This window comes from Stegastes partitus, unplaced genomic scaffold, assembly GCF_000690725.1.
Source record: "Stegastes partitus isolate 25-593 unplaced genomic scaffold, Stegastes_partitus-1.0.2 Scaffold3, whole genome shotgun sequence".
Taxonomy (NCBI): Eukaryota; Metazoa; Chordata; class Actinopteri; family Pomacentridae; genus Stegastes; species Stegastes partitus.
This window is the reverse complement of record NW_007577734.1, coordinates 554,110-580,492: the sequence shown is the minus strand read 5'-3', so window position 1 is coordinate 580,492 and position 26,383 is coordinate 554,110. Positions and strand designations below refer to the sequence as shown.

The 26,383-nt window shown below is 40.3% G+C and overlaps 1 protein-coding gene across 6 annotated transcripts in view; it reads left to right on the top strand.

Annotated features, from left to right (window-relative positions):
• The first annotated feature begins 2,383 nt into the window (after positions 1-2,383).
• Positions 2,384-26,383, top strand: part of palm3 (paralemmin 3) — a 45,690-nt gene continuing 21,690 nt past the window's right edge. The window contains exons 1-5 of one of the 6 annotated variants that reach the window (XM_008276613.1): positions 2,426-2,806; positions 22,207-22,276; positions 23,212-23,259; positions 25,579-25,631; positions 26,144-26,224. In XM_008276613.1, coding sequence (XP_008274835.1) covers positions 25,587-25,631; positions 26,144-26,224 — 126 coding nt within the window. In that variant the 5' untranslated portion in view covers positions 2,426-2,806; positions 22,207-22,276; positions 23,212-23,259; positions 25,579-25,586. The other 5 variants (XM_008276605.1, XM_008276621.1, XM_008276629.1 and 2 more) reach the window with 5 other exon arrangements.

The following is a 26,383-nucleotide window of genomic DNA, read 5'->3' as shown; positions in this document are numbered from 1 at the left end:
ATCAAATTAGTTGATTTCAGGTAATTGTTTACATCTAATGCTTAGCAGGTCATAAAATGGCTTACTTGTTAGACTCCATAAGCATTTGCATTAGCTGGCTCGACAAAACCTGAACAGAGATAAAGGCTATCACTGGTGTGGTTATCAGCTTTTTTTGTTTAAACAGGTTTTCTTCATCAGGCTTTGTGTTAGCTCACATAGAAAGGTGGCATTTGACGGATTTGAGTCTGACACTGTCCCATAATGAAGGTTACTTTGAAATCACTTAAGTTTTTTGGCTAAATCAAAGTGAAAATAATGTTACTGATTGATATTCTCTGTGATAATTACCAATGGACTCATAACATTTTCCAATCTGGGATCTATTAACTGTAATGTCTTTAGTGTAAAACAGACTGGGCACTGAAGCAGGACCAAGCATAAAACATATTAATGCCTTTTGTAATGTAGTTTCCTTCGGTAACACAATGCTTACAGTAACTGCATGGCTTTGTTCAGTGCCATTACTAATTTTCGTCCGAACAGGCTTGCAGCTGAGAAACTATATCAGTCATAAAGAACGATGTCTGGAAAAGAATTGGTGAAGTGGTGGTACTTCTTATATGCAAATGGAATCCCAAACTCTGAACACAACATCCTCTGAAGTGTATGGCAACAGTTACCATGGTGATCATACCCACCTTCGTAACTGGTTTTTGTCTCAACATACCTCAGTAACCAAGTAATCTTACATCGTAACAGACCCCTCAGGCATGCAGATGGCAAAGGCAGGGGACACCCTTGAACAGGTCGCCAGTCTGTCACAGGGCTACATTTAGAGACAGACAACCAAACACACTCACATTTACACCTGCGGACAATTTAGAATCACCAATTAACCTCAACATGTTTTTGGACGCTGCATGGGGAGAACATGCAAACTCCACGCGCAAAGATCCTGGGTGTCCTCACTAGGATGCAAACTGGCAATCTTCTTGCTGTGAGGCAACAGTGCTAACCACCGAGCCACCTTGCAGCCTGCATCGAGAGAAATGTTTTTGTAAAATTAATATAAACACCAGTCAATAAAACCATACAGTTCAGTAGCAGCCCAGTCTATAAGATGAATCACAGTAATTACCTTATATCTAGAGTCCACCTAATATATCAGCTGGTCAGTATTATCAATTGATTGAAGCCTTGAACTGATATCTTGTTATTGTGGTCCGATATACGCTGATCTGAACTACAAAACATAACACTTCATAAAACATTTCAGCAGAGCAGCTTCGACTGTATACAGTACTCACTGTCTGCAGCACATGTAGCAGAGATCACGTTGGAGCAGCGAGTGATACGGAGTCAAGCTTTGTCTTCATGGTAAGCTGTTAACTAGTTGGGGGATTATTTTGCTGAAAAGTAAATACATTTCGCCAAATAACACAATATCAGCTTATACACAGACACAATAGTGGAACTTCTTACCTCCTAAAATTGATATCTGCCCCAGCAGCAAGCATCATCTGGGCTCTACTAATAACAGTTAGCTGTAGTTTCATTGTCCTATAATGGGCTGTCTTTATTTTTGAGCTTTGATATCATTGAAACACCTAATTTTCCATGTAAATAAATTGAAACTGACCTTGTTGTACCAGATGTACCTGCCATTGAGTAAAATTCTTATAAGTGCAGAATAGCAGTTTCAAAATACATGTCCACCACTAAATACAAGAGAGCGACCCACCCCCTCAAAAAAAAAAAAAATACTGTATCATCAAAAATGTAATTCAATCATTTTATACCCACATTCCTTTTTATTAATGCTACACGGCAGGATGTGGAATCCACAATTTTACACTTTCGAGGCAGCCAGCCCTTTCATACAGAGAAATGTCTTACATCATACATTATAGTTTTACCCATAACCTGGTGAGACTTTCATTTATGAGAGAGTCTTTATTTATTTATTTTTACCACAGATGCCTCATTTAATCAGAAACCCTTCTGATAAAATGACATGGCCTTGGGCACTTGCAAGAAACAAACGCTGGGGCTCGGTGAAAGACATTAAAATGAAATGCAATGCTTTAATGATCACCAAATCACTTCTACATGGAACTTTCTTGAGCACATTAGATTATGATGGTATCATAATTAGAATAATAACATTTTTAAATGAGCCGGATCTTGTCAGCTGTAGGGGGTTGAGTAAATGTTACAATGACTTACTGTTTCTTTCCTCTGCGGCTTCACACGGGAGGTTATATCGGTGGGTAAAAGAAAGAAGCATCTCAACCTGTTGCTTTTGAGGAAACTTGTTTATGTGCGCTGCAGCCATTCAGAGAGACAATAACAGGAAACATGAGGCTGCTGCTGCTGCTGCTGCTGCTGGGTGGAGGGCTGGCCTCACGGTAATGACTGGAGTCAGGTAACCACCGGACAGATCGACTCTTTTCCTCCTCACAGACTGGTGTCAGACGCGAGGAGAGGCGTAGAGACGCAGGAAGGCTTCACCTTTTCCTCACCGATGCTGCAACTTTCAGTTTGGGGCAAACTTTGTGCAGCTTGAAGAAGTTTAACCAGTTTTGGCGACGCGTTGTCCGGCGTTCATACGACGATCGAGCACGGTTTGGATTGAACTGAGCGCGGAGGAGAATCAGGTGTTCACCGTGTGTCGCGTTTTCTTTTTACTCGCCAAGCTACAGAAGTAACTGAGTTTGAAGGACGACTGCTCCTTTTTCACGTCTGGTGTCTCTTCTTTTTTTTCTAGCTTGGTTTTAAACTTACTTCCTCACTTCATTGGACTTTATTGGCCAAGTTTGAACAGGTAGGGGCATTTTGGATCAGTACGCACGACATTTTCTGTTGGAATTTGAGCACAGGTTTGGCGTACGTGGTCGGTTGACACCTTTTGAGCCTGGGCCAAGAGGTGGAAATGAGCCCAGCTAGAGCTGGGCAGCCCAGCAGCTGTTGACTTGTCTGACCTCTGTTTGAGCCTCTTTAAATATTATTTGGCTTTTGAAAAGTCACTTTGGTTATTTTACAACATTCTTTGCCTTCTTAAACTTTAACCAAGATACACTGGAAATAAATTCTGCACTTATACACACCAGAATTTAAAAGGCACAATGTGAGCAGCTTATCATAGATCTGTCATGTTGTGTGTACAGTAACTCATGTCTAAGGTTTCCTGCACTATATAAGACTAGCTGTGCCTGTTTTCTGCAAGTTTTTTTTGTCTGCCAGTGACTTCTATGAGTAATAAAGTCCAAAAGCCTCAACTCTGCACAGTATTTACAGCAGTTCTATGGTGCAGTGGTTTCAGATAGTGGCTCTATCTTCTGACACTTTTGTAGCTTCTGTTGCAGCAGCATCTGACCTCCAACACATACACAAACATCCCCCACACACCATGCTGATCAAGATTTCGAGTCACGCCTATCAGATCAACCACAAGTCTGTTTCTCAGACTCTCATATATGACTCACCTGCATACTGCAAAGCGCACAGCTGCTTCATCACTTTTTAGCCACAGTCATGCTGAATCTGTGTTGCTTTAAAAAGAAGCCAGTTTCTAACTTGTGACACATCACACAAACATTGCTTAGCATGCAGCTGAGCATACTGATTACAAGCAGAGATCCCAGCAGGGGCTCCTGACATGGCTCATCTTCTGTCAGGCTGGAGAACTGAGGGCCTCGAGGCCATATCCAGCGGGTGTTACTCACCTCTGGCTTAATTTGGCTGTCTGGGAGGAGTTATTTTCTTGAAGGTTTTGTTAACAAGCATGCTTACGGCTTAGATTTCAAAGAGAAGTTGCACATAAAGAGGATGTGTGTTCGAGATATATAGAAATGTAGGTGTCACTTCAGGCAAAGAGACTAGCTAATTAGGGATCAGCACTGCAGTTTTATGGCACAATAAAAAAACAGGAATCCTGATTTAGACAATTCCTGTCCTAGGAAATAGTGAATTTTAACTTCAGCTTGTGTCTCCCTCCTCCAAACCTTCCTATTATAATTACTCCACCCAAGGATGTATGACACTTAGCAGAACTGCCATGGCAGACCGACACGCTGTAAATCTTTTAACTTCTGTGAAGGATATGGACAGTTTATACTAACTTTGCTAAAGATTTAAGCGTGATGTCTTGCATGTCGTTTTGGTAAAGTGGAAAGAGATTTAGACAAAAATGTCAGCAAGACCCAAGTTTCACTGTCATGTTGCTGTTACATTTTTAGCTATGTGTTGTTGTGTCTTACACTTATGTTCAATATTTACACTCGTATCTCTTCAGTACCAAGATCACTAATGTCTTCTTTGGTTAGCCAGGCAGCACATCTGTCTACTTCAGATGTTTATCTTCCAACTGCTCCAACTTTGTGCGATCATATAGTATATGAAAGGTCCATGAAATGTATTTTTTGACGTTCGGCGTTTGGCAGTGGCGTCTTAAGTATTTGTGGCATTTTGGCTGTCACTGAAGAATGCTGTGAAGTGTAATGTATAGCTTTTGAGGTCACGATTCCTCTTGTGCAGTAATCAAATAAGATATTCCGTGTGTATGCAAAGTCTGTCTTTCTCTGTGAACTGGAAACAAAGATAAATTCTGTGCATCTAGAAGCGATTTCTTCTCTGGTGGCCTGTTTGTTCGTGTTCAGCTGAAAAGTTTTTTGTCTTTGATGCATTAAAGAAAATAAAGCATAGAGTCCAGGTCGATGGGTTTGTCTCTTGTAAAGCAGTTTAGTTTTGATATGAATCTGCAGAAATCTACCCAAATGTACAAAGAAGGAGATAGAGGGGTAGTGTGGGCGAGATAGCTGTTAAAGACAGATAAAAGGGCAGCAGAAAACTGTGTGGTCGTCAGCACCACCAATCAGCGGGAGTTTTATCTTTTCAAATCGTGTTGAAAAGAGCAGGAGAGAGTCAGACTCTGACAAGGCAGAGGGAGATTAAAAAACAGAAAGATAAAGGGGAGGAGACAAAGGAGTAGCTGGGAGTGATGAAATCCACCATTTCTTTGCAGGGCAAACTGGGTGATGGATGAATTTTCAGCAGGAGGGAAATTCCTCACTGTCGCATTGCCTCCAGCATGTATCTCTCCGTCTGTCTGTCTGTCCATCCTCAGTGTAAGTGATAGCGGGTTTATACAGCTCTTTGCCCCATACTGTAGCACTGTAACCAGGACTTATTTTCATATTTCGACTAAGCTGTTTACAGAGGTTTAAGTTTTCCAATCTAATGGCCTCTTCCAACCGCAGGTGTCACGAAGAATAACATCTCATCACTCTTCTAAAGCTCAGAAACTTTTCACACTGAAGGCGTTACAAGAAAACACGGTTTGATTATGTCCCTTTCTGTAGCACAGAGAACGAATCAAGATGGAGAGTTCAGCTACAATCAGCACTATCTCCAGCGACGATTAACTTTTTTTTTTTTTTTTAAAGATCTATTTTTGGGCTTTTCCGCCTTTAATGATAGTGAAAGATAGACAGAGAAACGTGGGGAGGAGAGTGGGGGAGTGACATGCAGCAAATGAGCTGCTGGCTGGAATCGAACCCGGGCCGCTGCGTCGGGGACTATAGCCCCTGTATATGGGTCACCTACCCGCTGAGCTATCCAGGCACCCACAACAATGAACTTTTAGGGGCAAGTTTGTCGAAAAGAATGCAGTTGTTTTGACCGTTGTATTGTGAGTTTAGATTTAATGCAGTCACTGAAATCATGACGCAAGTTGGCAGTTTTGTTTAGCTGTTCACTGTTTCAACACCGTCAGGGGTCATTTAAATTTGATGTTGCTACCAAAGAGGACAAATTCTAGATTTCGATGTTCTGAACAGTCTCACTGGCTGCTTTAGTTTTTGATTTGCCCATGATTATACTTGGCCCTAAAGTGCATGCTGTGGAGCATTTCTGATTATAGATCCCCGCCTGCACATTGCGCTATAATATCAGAGTTCTACCTTCAAATCTTTGTCTTAATATGATGTTGCCGGTCTTCCATCTGTGTCTATGTGCAGAGTACACAAACACACAGCATCTTCACACTGTTATTATTGCTGCTAAACAGAAAATTAGACTCAGATGGCCGAGGATGGTTCACCTGGAAATAACAAATCAGCACACCAATGACCACGCAAGTTTTATTTCTTTTTCTTGTAGAGGCAGAGAGAGACCTCATCATTCAAGTTTGTTCCCAAGGAAACAACCACTGAGAAAACTCACAATCATTATCTTTGGTATTGCAACTAAAATGGAAAAGTCCCGCAACTCTGCTCCAGCTGCTCGCTCTGTGACTTTCTTCTGGCGCTGGTCATTTGGGGGGGTAGTTCATCTCGAGGAAGCTGGTACAGTGAGATGTGTTAAATGGGAGGCGTGCCCTTTTAAGCAGGTTAAACTCAGAGTATTACAGTTGGTGTTAGAATAATGTGTGATGGGATAATTTTATATATTGGGAAATACTGAAATAGAGACATGAGCTAAATTGGTCCCCAGTGAGCTCATTTGATCTGTAGCATATTTTTGCATGATGTCACAATGTCAGTCCAGACATGCCAGAGTTGCCGGCCACGCCCTGAATTTCAACCGTGAATCATGGTATGAATTTCACCTTTTTACCTCGTAGGCACAGAGGACAGTTTTCAGACCTTTAAATCATTCATCCGATGTGTCTGTTTGTGGTTGTTCTTTAATTTCAAATAATCTGTTGACTTAAAGCTTTGTAAGTCTTGGCTGACAGTTGGTGAGGATAGAAAAACATTTGCTGTCTTCAGTTTGCTCTGTCTGTGTTGTACACATGCCAGTCTTTTGTCACCACCAACAATGAAGCGGACAAGGATTAGACGGTTAAGTAATGTGTTGTGTTTGTAAAGGTAATAGTCTGGGGATAAGTTCTGACAGGAAAATATGTTTAGCTTCTTAACTTCTAAGCATTTACATCTTTCTCATGCATTTCTGTATATAGTCTAGTCTAAGACCTTCAATAAGCTGTTCCATGTTCTTTTTAAATATTACATGCCAAAAGTTAAAGGAAACTTGATTAAAAGGATTATAATTTATACATTCTATATATTATACAAAACACATTTTACCAAATGGCCATAACATCGTCTGGCTTTTCTGATGGAAGTCCAGCAGAAATGATTAATCAGCAACAAAATAGTCTGCTACTTCTGTTAATGTATTAATTATTTAAGTACTTTTTTAAGCATTCTCTGATTCCAGCTTCTCAGTCATGAGGATTTGCTTCTTTTTATGTATTGTTTGATTGTAAGCCAAGTAACAAAACATGCAGTTGATAACGAACCCTTTTTAAAGGTTTTTTAAATTGTAAGGGGCAATTATCACAATTATCCGACTTTTATTAGACCAAATTTATCAATAAATTGAAAATAATAATAATTTGGCGATGAGGGATAGTCAAGGCAATCAATAGGTACAGCTGCAATCCAGACACTAGGGTGGTTCGATATTTCTATTTATGTGCAAATGAAACATGCATGATAAATAACGCAGCCTCAAGATGTCAAGGAAAAACATATATGCATGGTTGTGGTTACTAGGTTACAATGTCTGTGCAAGAAGAATCTCACTGCTGTACGCTGTAGGCAGCAATTATCCCAAAAGATGCATCTTTAAGTGAGGTGTGGGTATGTACACTTTACCAGCAAATCACAGGCACATGCATAGCATTGAAATATGTTTTAGGTTACATGCACAGAATTGACTGAACACAACAAAACGTTAATGAACACAGAACAAGGCCCACTTTTTTTGGTGTAGGAGAAATCGAAGCTTTCACACAGTTAAGTGATGCCAACAAGCTGTCTTCCAAAGCTGCAGCTAAAGTGTGATGTTGTTGTCTAGTCTCTTGTATGATAAAACGTGTCTCATTGCTGCCAATTCACAACAAATTTGGAAGTGCCACACCTGTTGCCGAATCGCACAAAATGCCAACGACAGATCTGCTGTACTTCCCACGCTAAAATGGAAATTACTTTCCAAGCTTAATTTGTTTGTAGAGTTTTGATAGCTGTGGTTTTGTTCTTCTTCCAGGCAGAATGCATGGCACATAGAGAGTATAAATCATGTGTTTCATTAACAGAGGTGGCTTGGAATTTCCTAATTTCGTTTGCTGCTTTATGGCATGCTTTTTTTCTGGAGCTCAGTTAAACTAAATATCTCTTGTTGCATTTCCTAACACTAGCTCTGTTAGTAGAAAGTGCTTTGCTTGTTGAGTTGGATTTTCTAATTTATGAATTTGTTGACCACAGTAAAATCAAGAAGGAGCAGCGGTCCATATTTGGAAACCTTTCCATCTTAAGATGTATCAGACTGATAGAGGATAGCAGGATTTGTCACTAAATAAGGAACAGCATGATGTTTTAAGCTGCCATNTTTTTTTTAAAAACATTGTCCATGACATGTTGTGTTTTTTAAAACCATTTCTGTGGATGGTTAAAGAGGCTTGTGCATCATGCCAGTTATCTTGAATTGTGCACTGTTTAATGTTTGTATCCCTGCATTCCTCCATTAATCAGTATAACTTGGCATACAGTTTGTGCCGCAGACTTCTAACTATCCCTTGACCAGAAAATTAGTCTTGTTGGCAGAGTGATTCTAGATGTGTGATTAGCAAATCTCCATTTTCTGTCCTTTTTTAGTGCTGTGATCAGTGGTGAACATCTCATATTATTTGCCTGCTCAGAACAAGAGAGTTTATTACGTCAGTGGGTTGATCAACATGTGCAGAACACAATATGTTGCCGTAGAGAGAGGAGGCATTCCTCTGCACCCGATTGTTGATCCTGGTTTTGCCGTGGTGGTGGGTGAAGTGAAACCCTGCCGTGTTAAGTTGTGGGTACCATTCAAGACCTTAAACTTTGCTACAAATGACTTTGGAAGCAGATATGTACTGCGAATGAACAATTTTAAAAACATTTTAACCTTGTGAAGCACTGCAGACACTTACACAGAAGATCAGCTATGAGGTTGTCTATTTGAGGAAGTGTCGCTTATGCAGGGCTCCTAATGTCCTTAGTGCATGTTCCAAGAGGTGTGTGCTAATGTGTAATACATTCTACTGCACACTTCGCAGTTCATTTGTAATGTGTCGGCATTACGAGCAGACATGACTTTTTTCCAGGGTTGTAAAGAACCTTTTGTCATGATATAGCCAGTGCTGAGAACAAAAAAAAGCCAACTTCTGATTGCTGAAGACTTGCTTAATTTTAAGAGACATGGTGACTGAGAATTCTAAGCAAGCAAAAGAAAGTAAAAATTGTTTAAAATCCAGAACACATAACAGAATTTCCTGATTTAACCCCATATGGAGACTGTTTCATAGTGAGGATAAAATGTTTGGTCACCATTAGTCGTGAACTTTGATCATGGCATAACTAGGAGTCCTTGTTCTGATGGTCTTGGTGGCCTAATGGACTGACCAGGGTTCAGCAGCTAACTGAAAAAGTTTTAGTGTATTGAAGCCCAGCACAGGGGTGATATGAGCAAATTATGGAGTGTTTGTTGGTACAAGTGCAGTGGGATTTTGGACGAATTGTAAACCTGTTAAACCGTCTTGTAGTGAAGACACGAGGAGAACATTGGATGATTGGTTCTAGCTGTTTAAAGGATAAATGGGGACACAGTTTGGTGATGTTTCTCAAGTAAAAACAGCTGGACTGTGTAACTGACTTGTGTTTCAGAAAGATTTTCTAGGAACCAAAAAGTGACTCAGAAATTACTGGAAGTCAACATTAAGAACATTGTGTGCTTTTAAAAAAGGTTCAAGGACTGATTTGTTTTTCAAAGGTGAGGACATTAGTATTAATTAACCTGCAGGAAATATGGTGACATCAAGGCAGCAATCCCGTTAAGACAATTATTGTAAGTGATTTCAAATTTCACTAGGTTTCACAAATACAAACAACTGATCATCATCAGAATAGCAGTTATAAGAAACACAGTCAAATTGTTAAATAACATGTTGTAAAAGGAACATGTAAAGAGAGAATAAATCAGGTCCTGGAATAGATATATAAAATATAAAAATATTATCATCTTTGATACTGAAAGCAGCGCTGAAATCAAGCCAGCTGAGACTGCATCTGATAATACCTAGATCATGTTGGTATGAATACGGTTTTGATTGCGGTAACACAACCAATCATTTCCACCAAATTCATGGTGCAATTGACATTTTTTACATTTATGTTTTACAAGCTATTTTATGTGCTTCCTCCTCCATCATGTTCAAATCTGTTACCTTGAAAGATCTGTCTTTAATGATTGCTTCGAATTTTGTTTGTCCACAATGATAATGAGGAAGGAGGGAAGCTGAACATTATGTTGCATGGATCTAGACATTTGCAATGTGACTGGACATCCTTACAGAATAGATTTAAACAAGCATTGTAGTTTGACATTGCAAGGTCAGCTGGACAGCTGACCTGAATAAGCTGTTGCATCTTAAAAAAAATAGGTATAAACAGTATTTGTTGAGAGTTGGTTTTACTGTACCTACAGATAGTTTTTGTGATGGTGTAATGTGGTGCACAATGTTGTTTGAATATGATTTAGGCTGCAGTGTGTTCTGTGAGAATATGTGTGTAATCGTGATTGAGCTGCGGGGCCCAGCGGCACAGAGGCCTACAGGCTTTTGACTCCATGACAATAGCGAAAATGAACCGAGACCGGATTACACCAGTCCTGCATTCCTCTCCAAACCTGTTTGACGCACGCACGCGTGCGCGCGCGCACACACACACGCTAATCCTGCACATACAGACAGATCACTGAAGCAAGCCAGTACATGTCTTACACACTCTTGCTCAAAGTGCAAAGACAACACTTAGCAACAAGAACAGTTTCTGCATGTGTGTATATTGAGAGTCATAAAATTCATTTGGAGACAATCCTAAAATAACTTCAAAAAAAAGAGGCCAAGTCATTGGTAAGTGTCACCTCAAGTGACTTTCACTGTGGTTCATCAGTTCTGCTCCAGCAATACTGTGTGCTAACTTGTGATTAAACGAAGAGACAATCTGCAATAACACTGCTGCCAAAAAACACAGTTTTAACCTGATTGGTATTTAATCCAGATTCAGTTCACAGCCTTTGTTTATTATATTCCCTTGCACTGTGGGAATGATGTCACCTGTCAAACCCTGCTTTTTCCATTAATGCAGTTGAACGTCTTCCTAATGCGCCGAGTGGTGAGTGATTAAACCGCATTGAGAACGGATGACCTGCAGCCAGCAGCATTAAAGAAGATCTACCCTGACAGCGTGCATCAGAGAACAGAGGAGGCAGAGCAGGTTTGGGTCAAAAAAAGGTCATTCTGCCTATGTTTTAGTCACATTTCGGGTCACATTTAATCAGTGCACAGCTTTGCTGATGCACCCTGTCACACTGGCCTTGCAGTGATCGAATATTTTGTCATTTGTTTTTATGCTTAAAAAATGTTGAATATCTTAGATTAATTATGTAAATTATTACTCAGTTTTCCAAATTGTTGACAATTTTCTGTTGATTGAATCATTTCAGTGATGAATAATTCAAGCACCACAAAAACAGTACAATACACATGCAGATCTAAAGTTAGCTGATTTTAATTAGCTTTTAAGGTACCTCTGTTTAAAACTAAATTATGTAGTATTGTGTTTACTGTATTGGATAGGGGCTGCACGGTGGCTGGGGTGTAAGCACCGTCACAGCTAGAAAAACCCCGGTTCGCGTCCCAGTTAAGACACCTGGGTTCATTCTGTGTGGAGTTTGCATGTTTTCCCCATGCAGCGTTCTCTCCGGGTTCTCCGTCTTCCTCTCACAGCCTAAAAACATGCTGAGGGTAAACTGGTGATTCTAAATTGTCCATAGGTGTAAATGTCAGTGTGGTTGTCTGTCTCTGTTTTCCCCTTTTCCACCAAACTGGTTCCAACGCGGTGTATAGATAATGGATGGATGGATGTATTGGATAGAGACAAGTTGATATCCAATGTTAAACTTGACTTTTTGTAAAATCCCAAAATGTGAAAATCTTTTCTTTCTTTTAGGGCTTTTTAGGGTGTTAATTTTTTCCATGGCAGCTACATTTGCTGTCACACTTCGATTTTTTGGAAACATCTGTGCGTGTGTCTGCACCTAAGATATTGACTAAACAGAGAGGAAACCATTGTAAGGTGTGTCACTGTGAACTTGATGTGTGCCGCTAGAATGTCTGTTGTGTCACAGTCTCAAGTGTCTTGCCAGGATTTGTCAAAACACGTCTCAAACTGTGATCCCTCTCTTCACATCACGTGTACAAGTTCTTGTTCTTTCACTCATTTTAAACTCTCTCATTCCCTGACACATTTCTGTTATGTCTGTGCCTTATCTGTCTTGTTCATTTCTTTTATTGTCTTCTTTCATTTTTGATTTATGAGGCTGTCTCCCCACTCCTCATGATTTGTTTGCTGGGAAGCAGATGAGGCAGATTGCGAGGACTGAGATATTTTAAAATTAAAAGTTTACATAGACTTCTTGAGACAATATGTACTTCAGACAATACACTTTGTCAGATTTACCCATTTATTTGGGATCACATGTATTTGAGTTTGGCGGTGACTCTGCTCAAGTGATGCTCTGGAACAATTTGAACAAGCATGACACAGATAGTCCCTGAGATCACAAACCCCCGGCAGAGCCTTAATTTACAATTTTCATATACAGTATAGACACAACAAGGAGACCAACCAATAGTCCTTATTTTACAGAATCCAGATTACATAGTTCCAAGGTACAATAATGAACCATCTGCAACCTACAGACATATGATATGGAAAACAACCGGGGTTATTCAATTCAGTGTTATTTGTATAGCGCTGTTTACAATATATGTAAATTAAAAGTTTTTAAAAGGGGGGGTGGTTGGGGAGGAGGAGGAGATTTGTCGATCTGCAGAAGCTGGTGTAGCAGATGTGGTGAGTGTGGAGTGGGCAGAATGAATGAACGCTGCCTCGGTTATAAAGCACGCTAAGTGGGTGGGCTGGACTTAAGCAATGAACGATTGGACAGTAAGGGCCTTGTGACACCCTGACTCCGTGCCTGTCTGAACTAACGCGAAGCTCTATTCGATAAAACTATATAGTATACAACAATCAGCTACATAATTTAAACCACTAAAACTACCTGCCTAATATTGTGTAGGTCCCCCCTGTGCCGCCAAAACACAGGACCTCTGAAGGTGTTGTGCGGTTACTGCGATGATTTTTTGGATCTATGGGTTGTGGGATGCAGCCTTGTTCTGACGCGTCCTGTTGATGGTTGTTTGGGATCTAGGGAGTTTGGAAGCCAAGTCAATACTTTGGGCTCTTTTTTTGTGTCGCTTGAGCATTCTTGAGCGGCCTTTGCATTGTGAGAGGATGCATTGTCCTGCTCTGGCAGGAGATTGCCGCCTGTGCTTTTGCCATTGGGGAATGCTTGGTCTGCAGCAGTGCTTTACGTGCCAAAGTACCATCCACATGAATGCCAGGACCCAAGGTTTTTCAGGAGAACATTGCATTGTTACAAGTTGATCAATGTTAAACACTAGACCCATCAATAGTTTTCATGTTGTGCATGTCTTGCATGACACTGTGCACCAAACTCAAATATACTGTTAAAGGCTATAATGACATTCAGAAGCTCCAGCTACTCTATAGTTTTCACTCAGCTGCAGAGTGTAATGCCACACATTACATGTATTCCACCTCAGTGTTAAAAACCGGTGTTTCCCCTCTAATCCTTTGGTCATGAACGCTAACGTGATCCTCAGCTGTCTGTGCACAACAGTTTAGGAGATAAAACTGTTGATAGAATGAATTTGTGAATACCAAAAACACGGAAAGCACAGTGACTGTCTTGCTGTGGAAGTGTAACAGCTGATAAGCCATTGTCTCCTGCGCTGAGGTTATGCAAGGTCATGACTGAGTCTAAAAGTAAACAAAAGGCTGAGCAGTAAACCGGCAACTATCCAGTGCTTTCATGTCAGTATTTTGTAACGTACAAGCATTTCCCACATGCTGGGTTTCAAAGAGGCCGAGGCAATACGGTTGAAATATTCAATCAAATATATAAGGCCATTTAAGCAATATATTCTGTATAGTGATGTGACAAATACAAAATACACAAGTAATTTTGAAGCTACTTTGTTATGCATTACCTTAAACTGAGCAATTTCTTTGTGAAAAATGAGAGGTTTAACAACCGCCTTTGATTAATTTTAATTACAGCTAAATTAGAGAACTGAATGTCATTACATTTAATGATTAAAAATGCCAATCATAAATAGTGTGATATAATGAAAATCTTAAAGATTAGAACTTCAATGTAGAAGTGTAGACGACACATTTGTAGAATAATAGATTGTCATATTAAAACATATCATCACAGTATATTTTCATCCAAATGTACTATCGTCTTGATGTCTGTAAAGTTAGTATAACAAACACCATCTATTCTATATCATTCTCACTCATATCAACACTGAATGTGTATATATGCATATAATGTGTGTCATCATACTGAACACATCTATATTCAATCTAATAATTTCTTGTTAGATTTTTAAAATTTTGTTTTGTTTTGTTTTGTTATTTTTTTTTTAAATTAGAGCTGACTGCATATAAACTTTTCAAACAACTGACCACAGAACTGTTATATTTCTACCGATTATCACTTTTAAAACCAAACTATTCTGCATGCAGTTGGACCAATGCAACAATCTGACTTTTTCACATTGGGATTAAACATATAATCCTGCATGTTAATCATAGTCAGAGAGCCAAGATGACTTACCAAGGCTGCATGGTGCGCTATCTTCATCTTCACCATGCATATGTATGCACCAGATGACCGTGTTAATCTCTGCCTCCCCTCTGATGATTTGATGAGTGGATGACAAGGTTTTTACAAAAGCTTTACCACGCTTTCACTTTTGATCTGTTGCTCAGCTTAGTGGCGGTGGAACGGATTTTCTTAACCCAAATCCTTCCAGACTTAATATTTAAAATGTGTGTGGCAGATGGTGATTTTGACATGGCAGGCGATCAGAAGCTCGCCCATATTGGGAACCACTCAGAGGGCAATATCAGGCAGTATGCAGCCATATACGGTATTTTGACTTATTTCAGACATCTGTGTGTTTAGCTGAAGACGTAATGGTTGCACAAGCTGTAGTTTAACAGCATAGAAAACGTCAGTCGACACAGCAAGGCAAACCTGGTAGACAATTATGGTAGATAGAAAATGCCATTCTTTTGTGTATTGCCGGTTCGGTCCAGTTGCATCTTTGACCAAAAAATGATCATAATCAGTAATTGCCACATTTTGTGAGCTATTTGTGCCATGACAGAAGATAAACACATTGTAGGAGAATGCAGCAACTCACCAATGTTGTCCATCATTCTGTGCGACCTAATGTTTACGCCTTTTTGGTATTGGTTTGTCTGTAATTTTAGCAGAGTGAATACAAAAATACCAGGCCTGGACAATAACCATGTATAGCCTAACCGTCTTCCAGATTGAATGAACTGAACTTCAGTTGGGAAAAAGAAAATCCCAGACTGTCGTTAAACCTGGAAACATCCACGTCACATTACTTTCTGGATCAGTCCAGACAGAGATCAGATGGAGTGCTGTGGGTGTGTAATTTGTGCATTAAGTACTCCTGCAGTAGAATACTGTGGGCAGAGCAAGGAAAGGCAAAGACCAGCCAACCTCCTGCTGAACAGAGACTCTATTGTGTGTGTGTGTGTGTGTGTGTCTGTGTGTGTATGCGCGTGTATGTGCGTGCGTGTATGTGTGTACGTGTAGTACCTGACAGAACACCATTGATCCCCCTCAATCCTTTTTTTGGCTATATGACTTAAGAGACAAAATGAGAGCAAAGACAATTTGCTCCTTTGAGGTGCTATTGTTTCATCACTGTCTTCTTCCTCAACACTGTTTAGATAGATTGTCAGTGTATTAAACTTGCTTTAGTCTAACCACTGAACACCGGGACCGTTGGAAGATTTCTTTTGATATTCCCTCGCAGTGATGCCTTTGATGCTCTTGAGCGCATGTGCTCCCTTGTGAGCATTTGTGCGAGCTCACCGTACATAGCTGCAAAGTTAACACACTGATAAATATGAGACTGGTAGGTTGGTGACTTCCGCTGTGCTTTTAAGTGCGTGCATTATTTGAGCCTCTGCGTCACTTAGATGTTAGGAAGCAGTTGGACTGTCGCGCCTGTGAAGCGCAGCGGTGATGAAAGACTCTGTGATGTATGTTGTTGATTTTGATAATCCTCGACTCCAAAGTCTACTACACCGTTAGCTCTGTGACATTAGTGCGACATGTGTGTCCTTCCTTTCTCTGTTTTTTTTTTTACTTTCTTTCTTTTCCTGATTCACAAACACACACACACACACACACACACACACACAGCAGTGGAATGCAATGTTTTCATTCCCCTGACCTGGACTGTCAATCACAGGAACTTGGCTGTGTGCTTTTGCAGCACCATCCAAGCTACACAAATTCCACCCATACCACCCACACATGTACAGTACACATACACACACGTAGACATCACACGCATTACACACAAACACACCCTCCCACCGTGTGGCAGATTTATTTCTATCTAGATACGCCGCATATCCATCTCCAATAATGCAATTTCTGCTGCAGAGTCTGTAAACCAGCTGAAAATCAATAGCTGATGAAAAAGCACTTTACAGCAATTCTCCCTGTCCATCCCTTAGGCTGGAGAGTGACTGCCTCTTTGATTGCAATCTCTGATTGAAGTTCAGTCCAGGAATTTGCTTTACAGTTAGCTTGCTGACTGCTTAAGTTTAGGCTCTTCCTGAGGAACTGCCAGTGACGAGAGCAAAGGATGTGCAAGTTCAGAGGTCAGGGTCGGTGCGATTGCACGTACCAATGCTAATCGTCTGGAGGACGGTGTTTGTGCTCTTCCTGTTCCTAAACATGTAGCTGGAAGGATATTTCCAGCTCGCAGTGGCCTTGGAATACTTTCTCCCTCTGTCTCTCTCTATGTTTACACACTGGAAAAGAAATGTGGAACCATCCAGATTGAACTTTTAAAACCTTAAGTCTCGGTCTAAATAGCGTTGCATTTTTAATTTACAAAAAAACACTTCTGCTCCTGTCTTCTTTCACTCTTTTCAGTTCTGCGGCTTAAACGCTACTGTCAAGTACGCCCATTCTCCGAGACTAAAAAGAACTCCGGCAATGTTGAACAGAAGCAGCAGAATGTGGCATGTAGAAGCAACATTGTAAAGGAGCCTCGAGCAGATGAACTACACTTCAAAGCAAAGCTGATTCCAGTGTAGCATCACTAATACAGGTATTGTAAATTAATAAAGCTTCGTACTCAGATGTGCTTACAGGGTGTGATCCAGGGCGCACAATCTGATACTATGACTCTACCCGCTTCAGACTCTCACCTCCGTCTCTGTGTTTTTTGATAAGCTCCCACTTCCACCACCTCAGTTTCTCCAACAAATGGAGCAGAAATCTCGATGTTCAGAGAAGAAGGGCGTAATTGCATCATCATGCAAAAACAAAATGTCACCGGGTGGCCTTTTTGATCACTCACTCTGCTCCTTCTCCAGCTCCTTCATACCTTCAGGCTATTTTAGCAGCTAGAGTGTGTTGTGTGTTCAGTGGCACAGTGTATTGCTCTTGGATAACTCTACGTGTCTTCCCAACATTTAAAAAAAATTACAAAATTACAAAAAAAATCTTAATTTTTTAGACAAAGTGATGCCACACTCTAACCACGTCCCTCTAGTCCTTGATATTTCTGTTATATTTAGAACAGGATGACTGCCATGTTTAAGTCATCAGAGAAGTTTGGTCAATAATTAATTCCAGTCTAGCGAGGACAAAAAGCTGTCCTGTGTCACTGTCTGTTAAGAGTCCCATGACCCAAAGTTCAGTTGTCACGCTCCACTGCGGCACATGTCCACCCTGTGAAGTCCCAGTCAGTGACCCTGTACTCTCACCTGTCTGTCACATCCATGTTTTAGTGAAATTTCATGTTTCAATAGACAACTTTCAGACCCTGAAAACATGTGTATGAACAACTTATCTACATTACATCTCTTGGGATCTACTGTGCCCACCACTGACCTTCTATACTAAAAGCCAACTAACACAGAGCAACAGAAGACATCCGTGGTATCGAAGTAATGCATTTTAGCCAACACTGATTGTGCCGATTGTCTGTCCCGCAGTCTATTCAGAGACCTTCTTTTTAAGCCCTCAGAAAGTTAAATGCTTATACTTTGGCTTTTGTGGTATTTGCTCAGACTTAGAATGATGATGACTTTTCTTTACATATGCGCTGTGATTCGGGTTCAGCTGAACACCACAACGGTTTGTAAAGGAAGTTCTTCGGTTCTTTTGATTAAAAAAACCCTGCAACGTCTTGTCTTGTGGAAATAGCAACACAGCTTAAGCTCCTAATTTTGCATTTATATATATGCAGTCGATTGTGCGCTGCCTGTAAGTGTGTGTCATAAAAAGCCGTGAGCTGTGACAATAAACGATTCTTATAGTTTTTCATTCCAGACACCCTACTGTTCTTCCATCTGTTCCTACAGAGCTAATGTCACTACACCAGCACTCAGCATACAGACTCCATGACACCCCACTAGGTAAATATACATTGTTATATAAACACGCACACATATGCTGAAGGTAAATATACACTGCATTCTTTTGCACCAGGCCTAGTGGAATGTTTGTAAGGAAACGCTGCTGACAGTTTGCAGTAAGACTAAATGACTGAGAGGCAGCTGGACTTCTTGGCCTTTTAATGAAAGGGCAATAACCCTTAAAAGCAACAAGACTGCAATGGATTATTTTTAAATTTATCTGTTATTTAGAAACAGTGTATTTATTATTCACTTTAGAGCTCAAACAAGTAATTAACTAGTTTGTTAACCAGCAGAAAATGAATTGGCAGCTATTTTAACTGATTAAGTAATTTTTCAAGCAAAAATGCAACTTTGAGCGTTTGTCAATTTTCGTCATCTTATGGAGTCTTAAACTAAATCTTAATTTTTTGAAAAATTCCATTTTTCGCCACGCAATTCACCAAAACGTCGCAAAAATCTCCCATTGAAAATGAATGGGACGGACAAGAAAAACACCCAAAATTACACTTCTTTTCCAACCTCCACTGCTCAGGCATGCTTTCTTCTAGACACTCCATTTAAACTTTAAACTGTTGACGCGTCCGTCCCTTATCTCAAAGTGTTTCTACTTTTTTCATATCTTCAATCATTTCTTCGTGACAACCTCTCAACTTTTGAAACTTTTTCATCTCTTTTCAGCTTTTACAATGGGTGTGTATGTGGTCCTTTAGAGTGAGTGATGACATGGAGCCTTGTTCCTCCACAAGTCTCTCTTCCTTCCCCATACGCACCCATTCAGAGATGGCTGAGGATTTTTCTGAAGGACCAGAAATGTACACATTTCTTCTCAAATGATTGTGCGCTCATTTTTTACTCTAGGAAAACAAAAAATACATCTCTGTGATGCCCAAGGTCTTGACTTTCTGACAATGTGCTCGGCTTTTCTCTCCGACACACAGTTTTGAAACAAATCGCGGTTGTTTGAGGTCTTCTCCTTCTGGTTTCTTCTACTGATTTGACAGTTAAACCAAGTATCAGTTGCAGCTGTGTGCTTTGTTGCCCAGCAACACTCTAACCCTACTCCCAACTCCCCCTCCCCCCCGCTCTCTCCACACAGCTGAGGCTTAGGTTATTCAAAGTTTTTAGTAGGTTTGGTAATTATAAAATAGTCATTTAAAGGTCCCGGCAGAATTTTCTGCAAGGAAATTTTCTAGTTGCTGGTTGTAATCCTAAATCAAGTGATTGTTTAGTCTATGACGTTGCTGAAAAGGTCCACCACACGTTCCTTAAGGCCAAACTGGCATCTTGTTGCTTGACCAAAAGTTCAAAAATTTCAGGCTTCTTCTCGTTTTCCAACAAAGGCTGAATTTCGTTGACGTTCTCGTATTTTACATTTGTCACACTACCATGTTTTTTTTGGGACACTTTAGAAAACTAGAGGTATTGTAATGAGTTTAAAACAACCATGCTTGTCTTGCTATGACAAATCAAACTGTCCATAGTGCAAAGGGCCTTTTGAGTAATCCATAAATTAACTGACCACTGTGGTACCAATATCCAGCAAAACTTTTGCAAGAGCCAGCTGCCAGCCAAACAGCTGCCTACTGATTTAGGTCCAACCAGCTTTTTTGTTATATACATTTTAAATTTTGCTAAAATGGTTTTGAACAAGGTGCACTTCACTTGTTGTGTACATGTACGACCATTAGCCTCTCCTTCAAAACAGTGCAAACATGGTGACAGTGAAATATGTCTATCTGTCTGGATCAGTCTCACTCCCTCATGCCCCAATTAAAATCAGTCTAGTGGCATTAGAATGTGCCAGAGCCAGCAAATTTCAGCTTTTGTGGCCAATTTTTCCTCTGGGGTTGGATGTCCATGGTTCCCCCAGAGCTGGCTGCTTTTTCCCACTGGCTGACTCCCTCACATCCTTGTGGAATGCTCTGATAAAGTGTGCTTTTTTTCCCATCTAGACTACCCTTCCTCTTGCCTCAGCTCTTCTCTTTTGTGTTTTTCACCATTGTGCCTTCGTTCCTTTGTGTGCCAAAGTGTGAATGAGGTATTGGGAGGGTAAGAAAGAGGCAGACGGGAAGATGTAATGTGGTAGAGACTGTGTGAGGAGGTCATACCACTGAGGTCAGGCAGCCAACAAACTCAACTGGCAACCATTTACTGCCTTCAAACCAAATGTATTTTAATGAAACTGATCCTCGCTGGTATACAACAGGTGTTACAAGTGAACTGTTATGTGCCATACTGGTTTTTAACTGCCGGGTTCCGAGATGTATTGGATACCGTGTGAATTAACAGAGTCAAGGGTGCAGTGCAGATTTTGTTTAGACCCACCGCACATTTGTGTGTTGCTGTGCTTTCTAAATACCACAAGATGATTGTCGGAGCTGTGTGAAAATTCACAGAAAAGATGCAAAGATTCGGGTTTAAAATAAATATTTCAAATTAATTAAACATGTAATTAGTTTTCTCAGGTGGACACTGTCCAATAAAGAACAGACTTTATTTGTAGGGAATCTTGTATAGTTTATAGTATCTTCAAGATTGTTGTTCTTCCCCATTACATAGGTTTTTGGAGGGAGTTTCTTCTTATCAGATTCACAGATTAATTATATTGTGTACTGTAGTGATTTGTGGTTTATGCTGCATTAACAAAATTTACTTAGATTGACAGATTTTGGCATTAGGCCGATCCTTTGTTCTGCTGTAACGCTGTATTGGAACATGCGTATTAATTGCCAAATATTTTGATATATATTTGATTTGAGTAATTTTTCTTTACTCCTCCGTGACAGTAAACAAAATATCTTTAGTTTCTGAACAAAATAAACATTTTGGGACAAGATCTTGGACTTTTTGGAAATATTTATCCCCATTTTTTGACATTCTGTAGATTACACAACTAATCGAACAAGCGAGAAACAGATTCATCAACAATGACAATCATTAGTTGCAGTACTATCCAGTATTTAGAAGTTGGATTAAAAATCACGAATACAAAATTGTAGAATAGAATAGAAAAGAATTTTTCTATTCTATTCTATTCTACGATTCTGTATTCGTGATTTTTAATCCAACTTTTAAATACTGGATATTTTGGCCTCTTTGGGCAGCTGACAGTAATTTAAACTAAACGTTTAAAAAAAAAAAAAGGATAAATTATTTTTGTGATTAAGGAGCAGCTTGACCTGAGCTTGCTTGATACTGATCAATGTCTTATGTTCTCCCAGATCTCATGCTCTCTGTCTGCTCTGTGCAAGACTGGCTGTTAATTTTGTGTTGCAGGTCATTTACACTTTGCTGGCAATAGGGGATCTGAATCCCAAACCAGTTGCTGCGATTCATGCCACCTCGTCTCATATTCTATTTATTCTGCCTCTCTTCATTCCAACCATCTTGACTTTCTCCGTCTCTTAACTTTTTGACTTTGTCTGCCTTCCCTACTCCACCCTCCTGTATCATGTCTAATTATCGAAGTCAGTGTGTGTCTACGGGGAGCTCCTCAATACCTCCTCATCAGAGCCTCTGTTTGTGTTTGCTTGTTTATCTCTAGCTGCTATTCTAGGCGCTCTCCTGGAGCCCTGATGAGACACAAGGCTTCGCTCCCTACGGAGGCTTTTACTGTAAGCTGTCACTGCACCTCGAGTCATTCAAAACCCTGCCACAATATGATTCTGTCTCTGTCTACCTCTGTTGCTCTTGAAGGGTGCATTTTCTCTTGTCTTCCAATCTCTGTCACTATATATTGTTCATATGTATATATTCTCATATTTCTTTCTGTTAAAGCTTCCTCTCCGTCTCCTTCGGGTTTTTTTTTTTTAGAGAACTGCAGCGTAATTTTAAGTAACTCAAATGTTACTTATTCAATACTTATTGAATGTTGTTATTATTATTCCAACTCATTAGTTAATGTCTTAACTTAAATCTGTCATGTATTAATGTTTTATGCTTTTAATTTCATTATTTAACGTAAAACGGAAGTGCTTTTATTCTGAAGGGACATCAGACGGAAAATCGGGAAACTGAAAAAATGTAACGTAGACGCCAACATAGATACATATATATATAATAAAGGTTAGATGTCTCGTTCGGCCAATGGAATCGCACGGCCACACTGGCGGCCATCTTGATTCGGTGCTCTCGCTCACCCACAACATTGTGTTGCAATGTTGCATATACTTTTTAAATAACCATAACTTGCTCAATTTTCTACCAATTTTCAGACGGTTTGGTTTCTTATAAATGTCAGAGGTGTAGTTATAACACTGCACTTACGGATAATTATGTTATACTCTCACGGCCAGCAACAATTAGTGTTTTAATTATTTTGTATTTTATTTGTATTTTTGTAATTTGAATTGTAGCCAGTCAGTCCAGGCCTTTCATCATTTCAGCTGAGCCGCTACAGCAATGAAAGGCGTGCCAGAGGTTGTTTCCCCCATCAGAATATTTTCCCTTCCCTCTTCCTCTTTCATCCTTGTCTGTTTTCCCCTCCATATAAAGTGCACCTACATTTTCATATTGTTTTACTTGAGACCTTTTCCCTTATGACCCCCAGCACCGACCCCACACCTGAGGCGTGCCTAAAGGAATCCCTCAGGTGTTGGTAAGATAAAGTTTCTCACTATGATAACTAACATCCCCTAAAGCCCTGAAAGATGTGCCATACTGGAGGAGCAACAATGGCATAAGCTCTACCATGTTGCCTTCTGGGGAGAAATGAGAGACCTCATTTGTAGAGCATGCCTGTCAGGATGTGGAGGGTGTATTTTTGTTTTTTGGGGGGGAGAAATGAGTAATGTGGCCAAGGGTAGATGTGTTAAAGCTTATTCAGGAAGTTTATAATATTTTATTAAATTTTAAGTGTTAGTTTCTAGTTTTACCCTAAAATCTAGTATTGCCATTTGAATTTATTGTTCCTTTTGGCATCCTGAGAAATTTTCTGTTGAAGAGATTTTGCAGGTTATGCATCTGGAAAGTGTTTTGTGTGTGCATGGTGGCACATATTTTATGCTTCAAAGCCCTGTGATGGCGATTAGCGGCAATAGCTGTGACAGCATGGCATTTGGAACAGAAATGGGGCCCTGTATTACTCAGATCTCTCCCGATGTGAGATCTCAGCTGCTGTGATGGATAAATGCTTTTTGGTGTAGGACAGAAGTCGTTACGCATCACACAGGATTGTTGGTGACTGGGAGGTTGTTGCTGTAAAACTTCCAATCTCCAGTAACACTATAATTATTTTCTATCATTTAATTTTTTTTTCTTTTCCATGGAACCCACCCACTGAAGAATGATGTGTGGGACAAAAATAGGTGTTGTTTTTTTCCTGAGAAGTATACTTGTATTTTCAGACGGAAGGTTTCCATCCAAAAGCAGTGTTATGGCTTGTGGTGGCAGGAACTACGGTGGCCGATGGGTGCAAACGACATGCATATACACAAACGAGCTGCATATACATGAATGCGTTGCATAAACAGAAACGCACTGCAAAAACAAAACACTGCATACACAGAAGCGCGCTGCAAAAAGAAAATGCTGCATACACAGAAACCTGCAGAAAGAAAACACGCTGCAAACACAGAAACACGCTGCAAAAAAACCTGCGCTGCATATCCACTCACACAACCAAAGTGCCCCACAACGGAAGTGCCCCAGCACAAATGTTTTTGGCGTTCTTTTCTTCCGATTGTCAGGCATTAACCAGTTTTACTGTTATGGCCCGTCCACACTAATAACTATAGAGATCACTATACAGATGTGTGCATCCACACTGACAAACGTTAGTGTAGTCTGAAAAGAAGGACACATGAAGGAAAACGGCGACCAGAAGATGTACTGTGATCGTAGCGAGTGTAAAGTATAAAACAGTACATTGTATTGTGGCATTTTTTTGTGTTTTTATTACACAGGTAGTGTTTGGGGGAAATTTCTTGTTAGCATCGAAGCGCAACCTTGCCATAGACCTGGAAGAGATCCATGTGCTGGGACGTGTAATAATATATATATATATATATAGCTTTTTGTACACACAAAAACATTACAGACCCTGTAGGACGGATCTCTTCGGGGTCTCCAGCGAGGCTGCGCTGTGGGGCACATCCGTTGTGTGAGGGGATATGCAGCGTGTTTTCTTTTTGCAGCATGTTTCTGTGTATACAGTGTTTTGTTTTTGCATCGCGTTTCTGTTTATGCAACGCATTCATGTATATACAACTCGTTTGTGTATATGCACATCGTTTGCACCCGTCAGCCACCATAAGGAACTCACTAATGACTGAGGTGCCGTGAGCTGGTTGCTATGTATGGCTCTGCTCTATGCGCTGTCATGTACCTCTGAGTTTTTGCAAGCTCAAACATTCTCCCATTTATTGTCAGCTGCAGGGGAAAACAAATATTGCCTATGCTCATTTTCTTAGAGGGGCCTGAGGTTGTGTCATGACAAAAAAAAAAAAGAAAGAAAAGCAAAATGGAGGTATAGGAGAGACATTGTGGGTCATTGTGGCTCTGAAGACGATGCTACTTGCTAAATTGCAAAGGCTGTCTCTGATCTTATTACCACTCGTCATCAGCTGCCTCTAAGCTCTCTGATGTAGCAGGGATGAGACTCCAGGAGATTGACACAGAAATGCTGTTTGATTCTCTTCTTAGTACACCCTTTCGTCCCCAGACAACTTTTGCACCTGTGAGGACAAAAAAAAAATCAGACCAAAAAGCACAGAAAATGGACATCTCAACAACAGATGAGCTTAATAAGATTTTTTTTTAGCAAATTCCAGAGGGTCCCTCTGAAATAATAGCTTGAGTTCCTTCTCTCAAACCACTGAACACAGTAAACTCAGGGAATAAACAAACCCAGCTGACTTGTCTCGTATTTGCTTAACCTCTGATCTCTAACCTTCGATCCTGTCTTGTTGTGTCACAGGTGCCGGGATGGATGAGGCGGAGAAGTACAAACAGCGACTAGAGGCCATTGCTGTGAGTCTGCACACACACACATACAGACATTTATCTGTATACACAGAGAAAGAGAGGGTAAAGAGACTAAGCTGTGCTCTTGGAGCTGTTCGTACCTCTTAAATAATTTATTGAGTGTGCAGTGTGGTGAGCCAGGGTGTCCCTGGTCCCAAGAAAACAACACCAGTTTGCCATGAGGACAGGTGCTTTGAGCATTTTGGGAAATATAGTGTACTTACTGTCTATGGTGACAGTGTCCTTATGACAGATGGCTGATCAGGTGTCCTCATTTTACTCATTCCCAGTGATGTCTTATTCACTGATGTTTCCTCCCTTTCTTTGTTCCTGTTTATCTACATCAGCCTGTTCATGTTTGTCTGTTAATCTGACTTTTTTGGTCCCCCTTTTTATCCTTATTTGAATAAAATCCTCCTCCAGCTCCCACTCTCTATCTACTAAACTCTCAATACGTCTATGTTCACTGTCTTTGTTTGCCATTTTTTCTTCTTCCCTTCTTCTTTTTCCTTTTCCAGGAGAAGCGTCGCCTGCAGGAAGAGCAGGACAAAGCCAGAAGAGAGATGGAGGATGAGAAGCTCCGAGTACAGCAGCTCAAGGTCTGACACATATTCAAGAGGATCTAATCTGTCTCATTCATTTACACACATCCTCACTCACGCACACATGCAGCCTTACTTTCAATCAGCTAAAGTCCTCTGTAGACTCATTCCAGCTTGTTAGCAAGCAGATTGCCTCCAAATTTATTTCCTTTTTGC